Genomic DNA, 17,458 nt, shown 5'->3' on the forward strand with positions numbered 1-17,458 from the left:
TTTTTTTGTCGTAGTGGCAAGAAGTGACTTTTAACAAAAAATATAATATTGTAAAAAAATTGACAAAAAAATGAGCCAACTTCTTGTTATGTACCACGTAAGATGATTATACTTAATATACTGTCGCTAGGTACATACCTTTGCTATTGCGAATTGTCTCGTATTCTTTGCGGGCCAACAATGGTGTTTCGTAAACGACGTGTTGCGATTTGTCGTAAGCATCCGACGTGAAACTGTCACTGCGCATCTGTTCGCCGACCACCAACGGGTTCTCGGTGATGTGCCGATTACCGCCTCCGATTCCCGAACCGTGGTTATGGTTGTTGTTGTTGTTGATGCCAGTAGTGTTGTTGTTGTGCGGTGACAGGTTCATAAATATGTCCTTCATGTTTATGGCCACACCAAACGGCTTTTTAAATATCGAAGTGCTGATCGTCTGATGCTTCTTACGGCGGCTCAAAGCTAACACAATCGCGCAAATCCCAAGCAAGATGAGTGTGGCGGCCGTCAGCACGCCGATGAGCACTTCCACTAGCCCTCCACCAGTCCTGTCATCCTTTTCCTTGTGTGCAGCTGTTAAAATGGACGTGTTTTACTTAGTGCACAATATGTTCTGTGCTCGAGACTTGTACGTTTATAGGTGTTTATTGCATTTTCCCGGATGTAAGTAAAATAATATTCATACCTTATGGATGCAGGGGATGTATCTCCCACGGGGATAGCATACGAAAAGTCCGCCTCTGCGGGATTTTCCGTTTAAAATGGAACCACCCGTCAATAGCATCTTGCTCAGCCCGGGGACAGGTATAGGATTGAACTTTTTTCTAGTCCGGTTGCACTCAGGTTAAAAAGGTTAAGTTCAAATTGCATTCGAGTTTAAAAAAAGTTTTGTTCGAATTGCACTCAGATCGGTTAGCCAAAATTGGACAAATATTTAACATGACCAAAAGTGCAAATGAATAAATTTTTATTTTTAAGTTATTCCGTTTACTCATATTTCTGTTGAAACGTAGGTACTCGCTAAGGAGTAAAGACTTCAAATTATTTAAGTTGAAAAATATTTTTATTAAGTAACAAACTGAATAAAAACTCTGTGTTTTCGGACCACCCGAGTGCAGTTAGACTTACAACGTGGCATGCGATTCGACTACCATACTGGATCGAGACTTTATGGTCTATTTGCATGGTCTCATTGGCCAGGTTAATACACGATCCCTGACTGGAAGATCACGCTAAAACAGTTACCAGTTCCTGGTGCTGTCTTACAGATTTTTGTGAAATGTTCGTATTTATCTAACCAATAGAAAAGACCTCTTGGGAAAGAATGAGTGGTGTTATAGTGGTATAGGAATCTCCGGCCGACACAGAATAAGGTGTAAGACGAGTGGTGTGCTTTTAAGGGTATAGCGGGAAAAATGAATAAAAAAGAAACGATATAATATAACGACGGCCGTTCTACAGCAGGTATTCTCATATATAATATATATGTACCTCATAGTTGCATTCCCAGTCCGAATATGGAGTCAGTCGTCCCTCCAGGGATCGTGCCTCGTTAATAAATGATGCCACCCAATCCCACTTCCAACCTTCCCTTTACCTCCCCGCCTAGGGTAAATCGAATAAAAAAAAATAAAAACAACAACGGCCACATGAATATATTAAAAACACTTACTGGTGTCGGGCGAGTCCCAAGGCGGATCCACCGCTCCTCCGACCAGCTGCTCGTCCTCGAACGGCGCGTCTGCGTCCACCGTCACGTTCTGAGCCAACGGTTCTGCAAAAAAAAAAAACAAATAAATAAATGAAAAAAAAACTCGAGAGCTGAGAAATAAATTCCACAAAACACTCGTACAATATTCAATCCGAGACGCGAATGCGATTTGTGGCGATTTATGCGTGCGAGTAAACGCGACGGACACTCTGTAAATCATTGCGCACCATCCCGGGGACGGCGTCCCCCTTTTCTTCTTCTATCTCTCACTTTCTCTCTCTATCATAATATCATATGATACATACATAAGGTAATAAATCACACGCATACGACCTGCCTTTGTGTGTATATAGATACGTATGACGGCATAGTGGATTTGTCGGCCAATGATTTGGACGAAAAAAAATATTGACACTCGTTGCTGAATATATTATTGTGAATTGTATATCGTACGCGTGATGAACAAAAACCGCATTGTAATAAATTGTGCAGTCGTCGAGAAATTAGTACGCGTTAGCGCGCACGGTGCGTGTGATTTAGTTTGCATTGTGTATTATACTAGAATTATATAATTACTGAAATGGTTTACGAACAACAACAACAACGACTCTCTATATCGTCGGGGCTGTGTATTAAATTGTCGGTGATTGTATTAAATTGAGGCTGTTCAAGAGTTGCCGCGGAGCAAAAAAATGAAATTAAAAAAAAATAAAAACTCGACGTAAAAGTAATTAACTTTTAATAAACAGTAAATTGTATGCAAAAACGGTCAACGAATATAATGACGTCAATCGAGGTTTTTTTTAGTACGTCGCGCTTCGTGGTTAGATAATTAAATTATTTTTAATTTTCTTGTAGACGTAAGACGTTCCACGACGGCCTGCCAGAGTTATAAATTTTATACGTGCTCAGATAGTAATAATGATTATAATAATTAAAACAAATACTGAATTATAAAATTCCAAAATTTTAAAATTACGTGACGAGCAGTTGGGTAATTTTTTTTCTCATAGTTTACTTACAGTCATAATTATTTTGACCTAGCTGAGCTTACACGTGTTCTGTTCATTACTCGTCCCTTCGTTACAGGTCGGAAATCTATATTATGACGTTATTATTGATGTAAATAATAAAATTTGCGCACTTATAACCTATAACACACGGTCACATCACATACACCGTTACAGCCCGCGATCGAGTCGTCGCTCGCGGGTTTTTGCGGTCTTTAAGGCCGAGCTGTGGCGGGATGGATGGAGAGGTTTGCGGGGAGCCTGCATTTAAATAAAACTGAGTCCGCTGTGCCGGAAATAAATAGCTTCATAAGACGAGTTCCTATATATACTTTCGCATAATCCCCGCCCCATAAATAACCCGCTTATAAAGAAACGAGAGAGGTATACCCGGTACTCGGTCATAACTTATACACACACACACACACACATATGTATGGTATGTGTATGTTATGTGTGTGTACGGTGCTCAGCGGTCGAATAAATGATTCAGCTTTCGTACGTATTGTGTGTGCGTGCGCGAGTCAGCGCCGGGTGGGACGGATGTGCAGCGCTGAGAGAAAGACAAAATGATAATAAAAAAGAAAAAAAAGAAAATCGCAAACTTTTTCGAAACTGTAGTATGGCGGCGTGCATATAATATAACGTATACACGTATATTATTGTGTAATATAATATATGTATTTTATGAAACCGCTTAAACCTAAATGCGACCGTCGTGCCTGCCCCCCGTCGGAGACGGAAGACTTAAACTTGCCTCCGCGTGTCGCGCGCGCGTGAAGTCTCTCAGCTGTCAAGGTCTCGGAATATTGTGACTGTTAACCATTACCGCTGCAGCTGCTGCTGCTGGTTGTATATTATATGTATATGCCGCTCGTGAAAAATATAATATAGTATATACCGTTATATGCTCATATTTAGTGACTTTGATCATTTGTGCTCCAGAAAAGTCTAGAGCAAAATAGTTAAAAAAAAAAAAAAATTGTTATTGAACGCATGCGATTGTCATTGATAATTTATATTATGTCAAAAACGAATTATTTTTTTCTTTAAGCTCCTTTTTAATTTCAATAACGTTTCGTGTGTTTGATGACATTCAAACTACAGTCATTTGGTCAATCAATCGAAATCATTATTAAAATAACCGTTATGTACCTATCATATTTTGTCAATGAGTGTCACACTTGGATAATGATATATTCTGATATTCAATACCAAGTTTATTTATTTTGGATCTCACTGGTCGTTTTGACCGATACATTTGACGTTAATAATTGTAGTCGTTAAACACCCTATCACTACTCATACGTATCCATGAATTACACAAAATACGTGTATTTGATTATATAATATGTGTACAATTAATATATTATATATTATGACGTTATTATTCGTTCGAATATGAATGGGGATATTAAATTTCAGGGCAAATATTTACGTACGAATATTGTACACAGAACGAATCTTTGTTGCACAAAGGTTTTATTTTTTAATAATAAAACGATGATTACATTAAATTTATAATAACGTTCTTTGTTACTTTAAGTGTGTTTACCCGATAATACATAAATTATAAAACGTTTCAAATGAATACGGCTGTCGATCTTACTCTGTTAATATTGAGATTCGCGTTGCGTGCGCATCTTTATTATTACTCGACGTGCAGTTTGTACTTTGTATTGACGGTGTGTACAAAAAGTCCGGCGGAAAATGCATATTATTGTCTTGCTGCAAGAGATCTCATCCTCTTTCGGCCCGCGTGGTTTCGGATATGGTACGCAGAACGAAACTTTTTATACGTTGATAAACGACGTAATAAATTTCATGATTATAAGCTTATTGCCGCCGGCAATACACGATTCGTACAATATAAATGTAGTATATGGATAGAACTTCGAAGGGGTTTCTCCGTAAAAATTATTGTTGGTTTCAAGTTCTATACATTTTTAATAACGAATTATTCGAGTGAAATATAAATCGGTGTTTCAAGCGAACCAGTGTATTTGTATACGCCTGTTATATACGATTTTTTTAAAAAAATATTCCATCCGAGAATTTTGAGTTTATTATTATAATGTGTCTACTTTTTTACGCTTTTAAATTCTCGTTATTGTCGGTTTGTCAATTAACGTTTAGATACCAACTTAATATTATATAAATTGCACTGTTTTTCAGAGTACTTAGCATTACATACTGGAATACGAAAAGATTTTCCGACGTTTTGCGCCATTATAATATATACAATTATAATATTGTAATATTATAATATTGTATTGTGCATACGTATTTAATTATGAAAAACGTATTTATAATAAACACAATTTATTAATAGTAAGTAATTCATGTGTTTGTGAGATTATTATTTTGAAGGTTAATGTGCAGAAATGTTATATTTAAAAAATAAACTTTGGTAGGTATACTTAAAGTTCCAATTCAAAATAAAAAACTTAATTAGGTTTTGGGTTTTGTGTTAAAAAAATCTCAGTATAGACTATTAAAGTTTTAGGTTTCAAATTAAAAATGTCTTAAAACCTGGAAACTTAACCTCAACCACCAAAAGTATATTATAATTCACTAGCCCAATTCTGATTAAAACCGATTAAAATGACTAATTCCTCGATCTGTACGCATACGACGACGGTTCGGTGCCACTGTGCCGGCGCTCACGACATTATTCAAAGACGCCAACCTGAACATGTCAGTTGTCTGTCAAGCGCTATTAAGAATTTAATAATAATATTGTATTGAACTCTATTTGATCGTATATTAACGTCATATGCAGTTGTGTCTGGGTTTGATTTGCATGTGTTCTACATGGTTAAAGTTCTAATTGTCGTTAGCATAATACACCATTAACACACTGCGATTGCGTTCATACAATTACAGGTCGATTGTTTTAACATTAAAAACTCGTCATTTTGAAAACTATTCGTAAAAGAGCAGCGAGAAGCAAGGTGAGTCCTATGAAATTTGTGTTGCGTCACGTTACTCATCTAAACGTTTAACGCCTACTAATAACTAATAATAATTTTTAAAAAAATCATTCAATATACGAAATGTATTCGTAAATTTTTTTTTGAAAAGTATTTCACAATATTTTATGCATTTAGAAATACAGAAAACAGTGGTTCAAGTGTAAAATTGTAATTCTAAACTATGACTACGTTGATTCCGTTAACGATTCACGCGATTTTCGACACATACGCATACAACGAATTATTACACGACACGCACTATTGCAGGCAAATATGTTCGAAACAAAATCCACGTATAAAATATTACTTGAAAAATAAATGTAATACTGTCAATGCCTGTGTGAATACTATATTATAATAATTTGAAAAATCAAACAATATTAATATGATCGGTTAAACAACAAAATATTTTGAAAATTGCTTGTATATATTACTACACAGTTATCCGAACACTGCCACAGTACTACCAACATGCAATTATGCGATTGGCTACTTAACCTACAAACGCAGATGTTTTAGTGGTTCAGAGAGAGGCGGGGTTGAGAGCGGAAGTTACATGTTTGTTATTAAAATGCAAATTAATTATAAGAAAATACCACAAATACCGGAAGTGTGTACACGACCGTGGTGTAGCTAAATTGCCTATTCAAGGCTCCGTGTTACCATCCGTGTTACCCTGTGAGTACGGTACGTTTAAGTACGTTGTCGCGGAGTTCGGCGTTTTATTATATAAAAATAAATTATGATCTTATGGAGTTCTCACCGGAATCAAACTTCACTTCACTGATCATTATCCATTTGCTGTAGAAGTAAAGTTGTATTTTCACGTATTTGCCAACGTGATTATGCAACTGTATGTCGACATCTCTGGCATTTTCCAACACAGTGTCCGGCATGTATGTATACCAAACCGAACGTCCGTGATAGTGTAGTCCTCCCACGCTGAACTGTACCCTCGCTTTTGAAAAAACCTTGTGGGATTGAAGAAAAAACTGTATAAGTCGTGGTACAGGTGAATAAAAAGATATCCAATAAAAAATATTTATTATAACTACAGCTATGGAAGAAAACCCGTTAAAAATAATGCTGATTAGATGTTGACTGAAAAACAACATGATATGGAAAAATTGGCTATAAAATTATACTTATTAAAAACCGAAGCTGTATAGTAGGTTTTAAGTATTCTTCATCATTGAAATTGGTCAGTAATATTGATGAGATAAATTTGATAGGTTATTAAATAGATACGAACAATTTTTATATGTTTAAAAATGAAGAGTCAGCACTGAGTATCTACTTCCAATAATTTTGTAAAATTATTATTCATATAGGTAACTATTAGTAGATAATTCGTTTTTATTTATTATTATTTTTTTTTTTTTTTAGTAAGAATACGGTATATTGAACTACTTCAGCCAAATACATAGGATTTACTATAGTATAATAACTAATAATTTAATAGTTTATTTTATCATCAAAGTAAATAATAGAAAATAGTAAAAACTATCTATATTAATATTTTATTTTATTTCAAAACACAAATGCGATTAAATTCGTTACCTAACAATTGTAAATGCATTCTTCATTAAATTTTTCTGTAAGAGTTATTTATAATTTTAAGTGAATTAAATATTTAAAATAATAGGATACTATAAGGATACTATATTTTGTGTTCAATTTTAATAATTTGATGATCTAAATGCACTGGAAATTTCCCACAATGTTTTCATTTTGTTTTAAGTTTAACAGTGATAGTTTATGGTTGAATACCACTGAAATATGAAGAATTGTCTATAAACAATAGAATTGTGATAGTTAAAGGAATTTCCATCATCAATTGAAGGTTAGAAAAATATATTTGTTAACGATTTTAACAATAATTATTATATATTGGGACGAAATAATTTTTGTTATTTGCAGAATCGTCATACTTGATTCAATAGATATTAAAAAGTTGCAGAAAATAATTACCACCAAAGGTAGATTTATTATTTTGGTAATAACAGCTAGGTACATTGCTGTGCGAGAAAAGTAATAATTAAATTATGCTTATTTAAATATTTATACCAGGCGCAAATTTATACTGCATCGCCTAAAGCCATTTTACTTTAAGCACCCTTTTCTATAGACCTCGCACCACGCTACCACTAAATACCAAATTGTTGTCATTAAAATTTTGTTGTAAAAATAAATTAAGTAAAATGATAGAACGAACTAATTATTGTGACAGTTAAAAATGTTTGCCAATGCGGCATTCATATTTACATAAGTAAATCAATGATTTAAAAATGTATAATATAATGTTTCTAAGTTTGATGTTTTACAGAATTTCTATAAAAATAATTATTTTTAAAAATGTTTTCTTATATAATATATATTATTATATTTTTACAAATAGGAGTTATGACATAAGTTATATTTATTTCAAAATTAAAATTTTTTCTTATATTTATTGGTCAACGATCAAGAGAGATAACTATTAGTAAAAAGCATAATATTACTCATAAAACATCAGAATAATGGAAAATTAAAAGTATATTTCAGACTGATGGTTTTTTTTAGATGTTTATCATTTATATATATATAATTTTAAAAAAAATTATAATTATATAAGTCTTTGTTGAAAATCGATGTATATTGAGTTATAAAGCACTGTAAAATTTTAAATACAAAGAATAAAATTGTTGTATCTACCATCTACGTATACGTTTGTTTAATAAACTTGCTAGTTTTTGTATAAACATAATACGTACATCAAATTTGATCACATTCTTATATGAATATTGTACTACATACGTATAATATTTTAGGATTGTATTGTTTATTGTCTTCTACATGATGGATTTATGTATCATGTATTACAATGTATTGAATACACAAATATATTAAAAACAAATCAAACATATAGGTATGAAGTGTAACTATACAGAAATAAAATAATGCATAATGTAAAATTGTAAATAATACGAAACAATGTCAAAGAGTGGGTTAAAAAACTCTTTAGTGAAAATAATCATTATTATACATTTAACTATTTATTATTAGCTATTGTTAAATTGTATTATTCGTTATTGTGATAAGTTCTTTTTACACACATATTGATCACGGAATAAACGCACTTACGTAATATTTTAATATCAATATTTTTTTATGTCTTGTATGATGCGAGTCTGTTCGTGTCGGTTTTGATTACAATATAATATTAGATGGAAATGTATGTATTGATAATTTATACTATTACAAGTGATTAAAGATGATAATCTTCGGTCAGTTATATCTATAATGTGATCATGTACACAAACTAGGACATGCAGATATTCAATATACATAGGTATAAAAGTTAATATAGGTATCACCTACCTACCAACCTACCTAATGTATACTATTGAGTCATATTAGCACGCAATCAGCAACCTAATATGTAAGCTAAAATGTATAGTAAAATTTATTTTACCTAGATATTATATTATATTTTAGTTGGGTGAACACTGCGGGTATCTCATAAATAATTGGAGAAAAAAATATACGTATTAAATAATAATTTTTAACCATTCAATAGTCAAATATTCAGTATCATTCAGTATTACAATTTGGTTGGAATTATTTTTTTGATATTATTTCAAATAATATTTTATGTTTTTTGATTGGAATATATTGTTAAAAACATAATGGATATAAAATGACAGCAAAATAATATTCATCATTGAAGGACAATTTCCTATTCGTGACGTTGTGTTATATAAAAATGTAGATTATATCTGAACACAATGTAATATAATGTTTCTCATTATTTAAAATGTGTTTAAATATACATTATTGTTGGCCTATACTATATAATTACTACACACAAGGGTCGCGGTAAATACCTTTGTTGTTTTAGTACAGTCCTTAATGTCGGGTTAGGTTTATAAATTTCAAGTTATTTCAAGAAGTAGGTACCTATGAAAATTTTCCGCAACACTGATGACTATAATAACATGTAATATGCGTGTGTTAACCCTAATTCCTAAGCCTTGCAAAACATTTTACACGGTTGCAGTTTTTGACTACAACAAATGGTTCGATTTGGTATGGTTAACATAAATGAGTATTCATTATTTTAAAGCACCATTTTATTTATTTCTATATAATATCTTTGATATTTTAATGAATAGGACATAATAATATTATTTTAATGAATTGGTGTTTTTATTATTACTTCATATACGTCGTGGTGTTGCGTTATAATACAATATTATACAAATTATTAAAAACCCTAACAATCAAATACCTATGTGGTTACTGGTTATCATAAATAGGTGAGATCATAGTATCGAATGTGTCCACATATAATATATATATATAATCAGTGGGTCATGGTCATAGGCAGAAAAATGTTAGTACCATCTCTTTCGGGTAAGCACAATACAAGCACATCGTATATCACGTCATGCAAGGTATGTTTTATTCGCCTAGTAACCGTTTATTGTTGTTATTATATTTCTGGAGTAAATGAAACATATACGATTCATAAATCTGTCACTGGCATTACGCGGTCAGGCCTTAAAAGGTCTTACCTACCGCGAGGCTATAAATTTTTGTCAAAACCAAAAAAAACGAAACCGGCCGTTTAATGGAGTCTCGTGGACCCTATTTCAGCGCCCCATATCGCTTTTAAACACACACACGCGTGCACACATATATATGTAATATACACTAGTTCAGGCATCAAACGTAATTGGTATACATTTTTCATTAAAAAAAATAAAATTGTTTATGTACTAATAGCGCGTGTATAAAGATATTAAAAATAAACTGAAACTCCAAGGGGTGGAAGTTAATGCGTGGGGTGAAAATCTGGAAAACGATAATAAAACAAAAATAAACTGTTTAACTAAAATTATGAAACGCTAATACTAAATCATAGTCTTAATATTATATTATTATACTCTTTGGTATATTCGTGTAAATCGACGGTCGAATAAATTACGTATACTTATTGCAGTAAACCCGCCCAATTAAAATTGTGCAATAACTATTGTCATTTGGATAATGTGTGCATATATAATATATTAAATGTGTTTCAAAATTTTATTTATTAAATACTTTATCAAACGTATTATTTTGGAAATCTTTTCGAGTAATAAACGAACTTGATAAAATTATAAATTGTAAAAATATTAACATTCTAATTATTTATATTTTTAGTCATTGTTTTGGTAGACGTTTCTTTGATTTTAATTTTTTTAGATGAATTCTTCAATTTTTCGTTTCACTAAAAGGCAGTTAGTAATATAATAATTTTAAATAATTTTGGCATCACTAAATATTAGTATGTAAATAATACGAGATGCATGCATTGTACGCTTTGATTAATTATAGTGTTCGTAATTTATGTTATATACCTATATTTATTGTATTCTTATACTATACTAAAAACTAAAAAATGATAAATGTCAGAATTCTAATTATGATAAATAGAATGTTGTGAGAATCTATGCGGCTGTCTAATAGGTATGGTACTATCGTATCATCTCATATAGATTTTAATAAATGTCTATTCTGTTTTTAAAGCAGAGAAAGGACGTCGATATAGTATCGAATTCAATAATTCTAACACACACAGAAAGTTATACTTTAATTAAATTTCACTATGAGTTAGTCATAATCGTATTATTATATATTTATATGATTTACTTTCAAGTATCAATAAACTATTTTTTATTTATATAATTATAGTTACTTATAAATTATAATTATATTATACTATATAAAACCTAAAGTATATGGTACCTAGTGGCTACTGCCTATAGGTACCTATTCTAAGTATTTATAGGCTTAACTCATAACATCATATCATATTTTAAATAAGAAATATAATATGTTTGATATTTATTATTTATTATTTTTTAATAATTAATTAATATGCAAATACTTAATGGGTACTGTAGGTGTATTTTTAAAGATTACATACGTCAGTGCCATCACTTGGCTCCAAAACAACGAATTGTAAAGATCCTATTAATAAATAAATAGTAATATAATATAAAGTTATTCTTGAACCACGGCTATCGACGATGATAAATCAGTCGCATGATCAATGTTTGCGATGTTGAATTACTAATTAAAACTAATTGTCTATATAAGGGTAAGTATATGAAAATAAAATGTATATTTTTTTTTATAATTTCATTGAAATATTTCATGAAGTGACACTATTGATTTTGAAATCCAGAACCCTATTCGCATAGTGTCCAATAATAATGAGCAATAAAAGAATTTGATTCAAAATAAAAGTTAAAAACTGAATAATTATATTTCTGATAGATAATGACTAATGAGTATTAAAATGAGAAATTTATACCTTGAAATAATCTAAGAACTAAAAAATATATGAAAAAATAATAAAAGTTATTAAACAGTATATTATATTATTATTCAATTTCATTTAAGTTACTTAAAAGTTCTTCAGAAGGAATTTGGTACAAATTAATATTATTACAACCCCCTACAATAAAACAAGTATTATTTCATCGAAAATTAACAATTTTAACAAAGTTTAATTTTTATTAAACAAATGGTTGGCATTTTTATTTTTTAGAAACTGTCAACATAACATTATACGTACGGTTTATCATGGAAAATAAAAATATGATAATTAATTTATGGTTTGAAAACTTTATTGTTGTAAACATAGGTAGGAAAAACATGATTTTTAATTGATAGGTATCAACTCTTTATCATCGAGTACGTGGAAAGTGGACATTTTATATACTTGCTTTTACAAAGTTATAATAATGATTTAATTCCCTCAATATAGTTATAATAATCCGTTAAAGGCATAACTCCAAAGTTAAATTTTTAATTAAACATTTAATTGAGTTGGCCGCATCCAGTGAATACACATTAAACTGCGATTTATACACATGCAATTACCATAAGCCTATATCGATGATAATTGCCCAATTACGTATATATATATTTATATATACATATATAATGGTATAAGATACTTGTATACATGGTTAGCTCATATTTATTTTGATTTATTCAACATAATATTTCGTACACCTTTGTTATTATTATCTAAGTTACCAAGATACGATTAACGTCTCGCCGTAATTGGTGCTTATTGTATAATTTATTGAGATGAGTGTATTATAGTGTGTTATTATTAAATTTCATTTTGCGACAGGTTGTCAAAATATTTTCAGTTTTCTTAAAACATATTTAAAGATCACTATGCGAAGTTTTTGGGTTTAAATAATTATATTTGAAGCATTCCAAAATAAATAAAAATAGTTTGTAGAGGTCAATTTCGTGTTATTTCTATTGATTTTGTTTTTAAATAATTAAAACTAAAAATTATGTATGTATATTATGAGGTTCATTAGCACATTATTGTTGTTATTCCTCTATTGTTTTAAGTTAGCATGTTAAAGTGTGGTGTGCGAACACGCAGCCATATAAGCTCCGAGTTTTTATTGTTATAAGTATATTTTTTTTACACACACGAACACATACGCGTGCGCACACACACACACACACACACACACACACAGATTCATCCCGTTTTAAGGATGAAGAAGTTTGTACAACATACTTCAACAGTGCTTGAAACTTACGATTTTTATATTATTTCTAAGAGATCATTAAGCCATAGCCAGCAGGTTTTCACTAGTTTTAGGATTTATTATGAAAATTCCCCTTTGTATAACAAAATGAAATAACTCTGATGTGTATTTCGAATAACGTAAAAAAGAACATTCTGAGAATTTCATAAAATTACTCACCTGTACGTTTTTGCTGAAAAAATTGTTGGTGAATATGTGCACAGCCGAAAAATTTCTTACTTCGCTAAATTCAAATACTAGTTCCACAAATCCCTTTGAGAAAGATTCTTTACGCCATCCGACCCATCCGTTACCTAAATCAAATAAAAACACACATTATTACACCATTAATATTATAGATTATTTAATGGTACAATATTAGCTGAGATTGAAATTGTATTATAAAATATAAGTAGGTAAAAAGCATATTAGATCATGCGTCATGTATTTTTTACAAATCATTTTACTACCCGGTATAGACCTGATCAATCTTTAGAGGAGTATTGGGCGATCGTATTAAAAATTAATTATACCAATAACCGTTGATTGCGTGCGCAATCGTATAACTTTTACGCTTTATATTGATTATAGGTATAAAGTAAATTATTTAGTAGAGAAGAAAAACACAATTTTCCTATGGAGAAATAATAAAAGAAAATTATTATGCTGAATGTAAATATGTAATAATATTAATAATATACCTAAACAAATAGTGGTCGATCACCAGGTATTTAAAATGTTTAATATAGCCCACTTGTTGGAAAAGGGTGACCCCTGAATGTGTTAAGTTATAATTATGATTTTGATAAATGGTGTCTACATTTGAACTTCAAATGCTCATAAAAAAATCGTACCAAAGTATTTCCAATATTTTTTAATTGGTATATCTATGAACAATTTATGGAGAAACTTCGTATACATTTTCAAACTTTTTGACCGAGCAAAAAAATTTGTTCCCGACTTTTATAGAAAAAGAAAAAATAATTGAAAATTTGAAGTAAATAATCATACATAGTTGAAAAAGAGTCAAAATATTTTGAAAATCTTATGTTGAACGGAAAATGATCATATCATCATTTGGTAAAAGGATCTAGTATCCAAGATCATTCGTTTTAGATTTACTACAAAAAACAACATTTGTCTATAACTGGTTTTGCATCATTATTCCAATTTTTCTTAATTTTTCTTTGGTCCGCTAGCCAGTAGAGAAAACTTGTACATAATCAATTAATTTCCATAGGAGACATCAAGACAACTACGTTTGGTTGGCTTGTACCTAATTACATTGGAATTTATAATCCCCTTCACCCATAACTTTTAATCAACATCACTAACACAATTTTATTCAAATCAATCGGCCGTTATATACAGTTATTTATTTTTTCATAAATGACCAACTGAAAAATTAATAAAACAAATTATTATGACCACCCAACCACCCCATCCTAGGTTTGCCCTATTTTACAACTAACTCTTTTTATAACATTTTAAAGTATAATACTCCACTGAAATAATAAGTAGTATTTGTACACTGTTAAAATTTAAAATAAATTAAATTAATAATAATGTTTATACATCGAATATACAATGAATAAAAAATGTTTTATGTTTGATTGACGACATAAATAGTGCAACACTAGATAAATAATTTGGACATAAATATTTTTATGACTAATTTAGATTCTGAGCAGAGGACAGAAACTATACTGGTTTTATAATAAGATTTTTTTTTTTACTTGTTTTTGTTTTCTGTTTACATTTTTTATGGCAGTAAAAAAATCGAACAGTTTAAGGTAGTGCCTTTGTAGATTGGAAAGTTAATACAGAATGTACTTTAAGCTGGTCGTCTTTCGAATTTCCAAGTAGTTTTCGGAAAAAAAAATAGGAAAAAATAACATAAAAATATGTAGTGAAATGTTAGAAAGTATCGGTTTTATCAACATCATGAGTCATGACCATTCTCCACACCGAATCATTTTTCAAATGCAATAATTTATCATTAATTTAAAATTGAAATATAACCGCTTATAATTGTCAATTTTACTTCTGAATCAATCATTTCATTTTATTAAAATTAATATTTTTATAACACAAAAGTACGTTGATAATAATTATTATAGTAATAATATCTATTATTATATTTCAATTTGATGAAAACCGTGTAGATACAGACAATATTATTTTATATAAAAACCGATAATATATATATATTATATATAATATATATTACCGATATGGTAATAACTAATAATTTGCCACCTACAAATAGTGGCATTGATATTCAGTATGAGATTATGATATTTATGTGATTATTTTTTATACAGTTATCCTAAACGTATTTTATATTTTAATCAATGCTTTAAGTATAGTATTTTAATGAGTTTCAAAAGCTATGTGGTTGCCTTAAATACCTAGTACATAATGTAAATATAATTATATTATACACACTAAATCAGAGAAAAAATAACTTTTTAAAATACAAAATACCAAATATTTATTTTTTTATTTTTCGGTCCCTTATAAGTTATAACAAAGAGTATTAATTGTTAAATATTAACCACACATAATATGATATAATTGTGTTACCTAGGTATACCAATACCAACTAGCATATAAATCATAATAAACATATGAATATGCTTTATTTTCTTTAAAGTGTTTAAATGACTTTCCGAGGACATATATAGGTATAAAATGTGAGTTGAACTAATTTGAACATATAACAATAATCAGGAGAAACATAATGATTAATTACTGACAAATGAATATTATTTAAGAATGTTACGATAGTTATTTTTTCACAAATCAATACATTAAAATTTCAAATATTATGTATCATCACTTAAATTTTTTTTAGCCATCTAGTTTCTATTTTACTTCATCGTTTAAAATGTAATTTATTATTTAATGTTTTAAATTTGTCTGGTTATTCATTCAACATGATTTATTTTAATCGTTATCAAATCTATTTTGGTTTTGTACCTATAAAAATTATTTTATATCTATTTTGTTCATCTTTGCCATAGGTATATTAGGTACATTACACGTCTTCACAGACAGTGCACATCGTAAAAATCAATGATACTCAACTATTAGAGTCGTTAAAAAACTTTTCACAACGTTTTAATGACATGTCGCTTTTTATTTGTCTTATATGCGTTAAACTATAATACTGTATTATTATTATTTCTACGGCATTTACCGTACTCGGCACCGGAAAAGTAACGATACAATTTACTATTATTTTTATATTATTATACATTATATATGTATATAAGTGTGAATTTAAATTTTATTTTATTTCTACGACACAGACATTTCGGTATAAATTATTTAGGGAGCTTGTGTGTGATATAGTCACGGCGGTTTATACTTATAATACGCCACTGTGCTGTGTAAATTTATTATGACCCTCACCCCGTCACAGTTATTATGGTTTTCTCATTATATACTGTATCAAAAATTTCAATGATGTATACTATATATGTAACCCACACACAATATATATATACTTCGGGGAAATAAATAATAAAAATAATTATATTATGTGTATATATAAAAAAAAAAAAAAAAACGAAACGGGGAGGGATATGCGGTAGAAGGCTCAAGGGTTAAAGTTAAATAACTCTTAGAATGCGGCTGTGACGCGGTGTGGGGGAGAGGGGAGCCCGCAGTCATTACCCGTTGTTCCATTAGTATATATAGTTTTTCCCCGATTTACTTTATCGTATTTCATGTCATGCTCGGAGAGTCGTAATATTCAAAATTATACGCGTATAACAATATATATATATATTATTATACATATTGTATACGATATATATATATACGTTCACCTCCGTTCTGTTATAATGAACCCCTACGTTTCCGTCCAACCATCCGCCACCACCACCCTCTCCTCCATCGCCCACGACGCACCCCGCTCGCCACCTCTCCTCGCGCCGATCACCCCCCCCCCCCCCGCCGTCGCTGGTGCAAAATATTATAAGGCTTTCGCGTTTTCCGAAGTTACGCACGTTTATTTGTTATTGTTATTGCCGGGGATTTTGAAACATGAATTATTATTTATATACACGCGGAGACTGCAGCGTGCAACTTTGCCGGGGCTTATTAAAACGTCCATATCATTAGCTTTTACAAACGTCACATTCCGCGAGCACAAACCGGCTG

The 17,458-nt window shown here is 30.3% G+C and overlaps 1 protein-coding gene across 1 annotated transcript in view; it reads right to left on the bottom strand.

Moving 5' to 3' along the window:
• The window catches only part of LOC100571057 (discoidin domain-containing receptor 2), a 163,227-nt gene that overhangs the window by 10,326 nt on the left and 135,443 nt on the right, over positions 1-17,458 (bottom strand). The window contains exons 8-11 of the mRNA XM_003247137.4: positions 13,469-13,602; positions 6,460-6,667; positions 1,673-1,774; positions 139-573 (exon numbers count right to left, since the gene is read on the bottom strand). Of these exons, the coding sequence (XP_003247185.1) occupies positions 139-573; positions 1,673-1,774; positions 6,460-6,667; positions 13,469-13,602 (879 nt within the window). The remainder of the gene's footprint in view (positions 1-138; positions 574-1,672; positions 1,775-6,459; positions 6,668-13,468; positions 13,603-17,458) is intronic.

Source organism: Acyrthosiphon pisum, chromosome A1 (genome assembly GCF_005508785.2).
Source record: "Acyrthosiphon pisum isolate AL4f chromosome A1, pea_aphid_22Mar2018_4r6ur, whole genome shotgun sequence".
NCBI lineage: Eukaryota > Metazoa > Arthropoda > Insecta > Hemiptera > Aphididae > Acyrthosiphon > Acyrthosiphon pisum.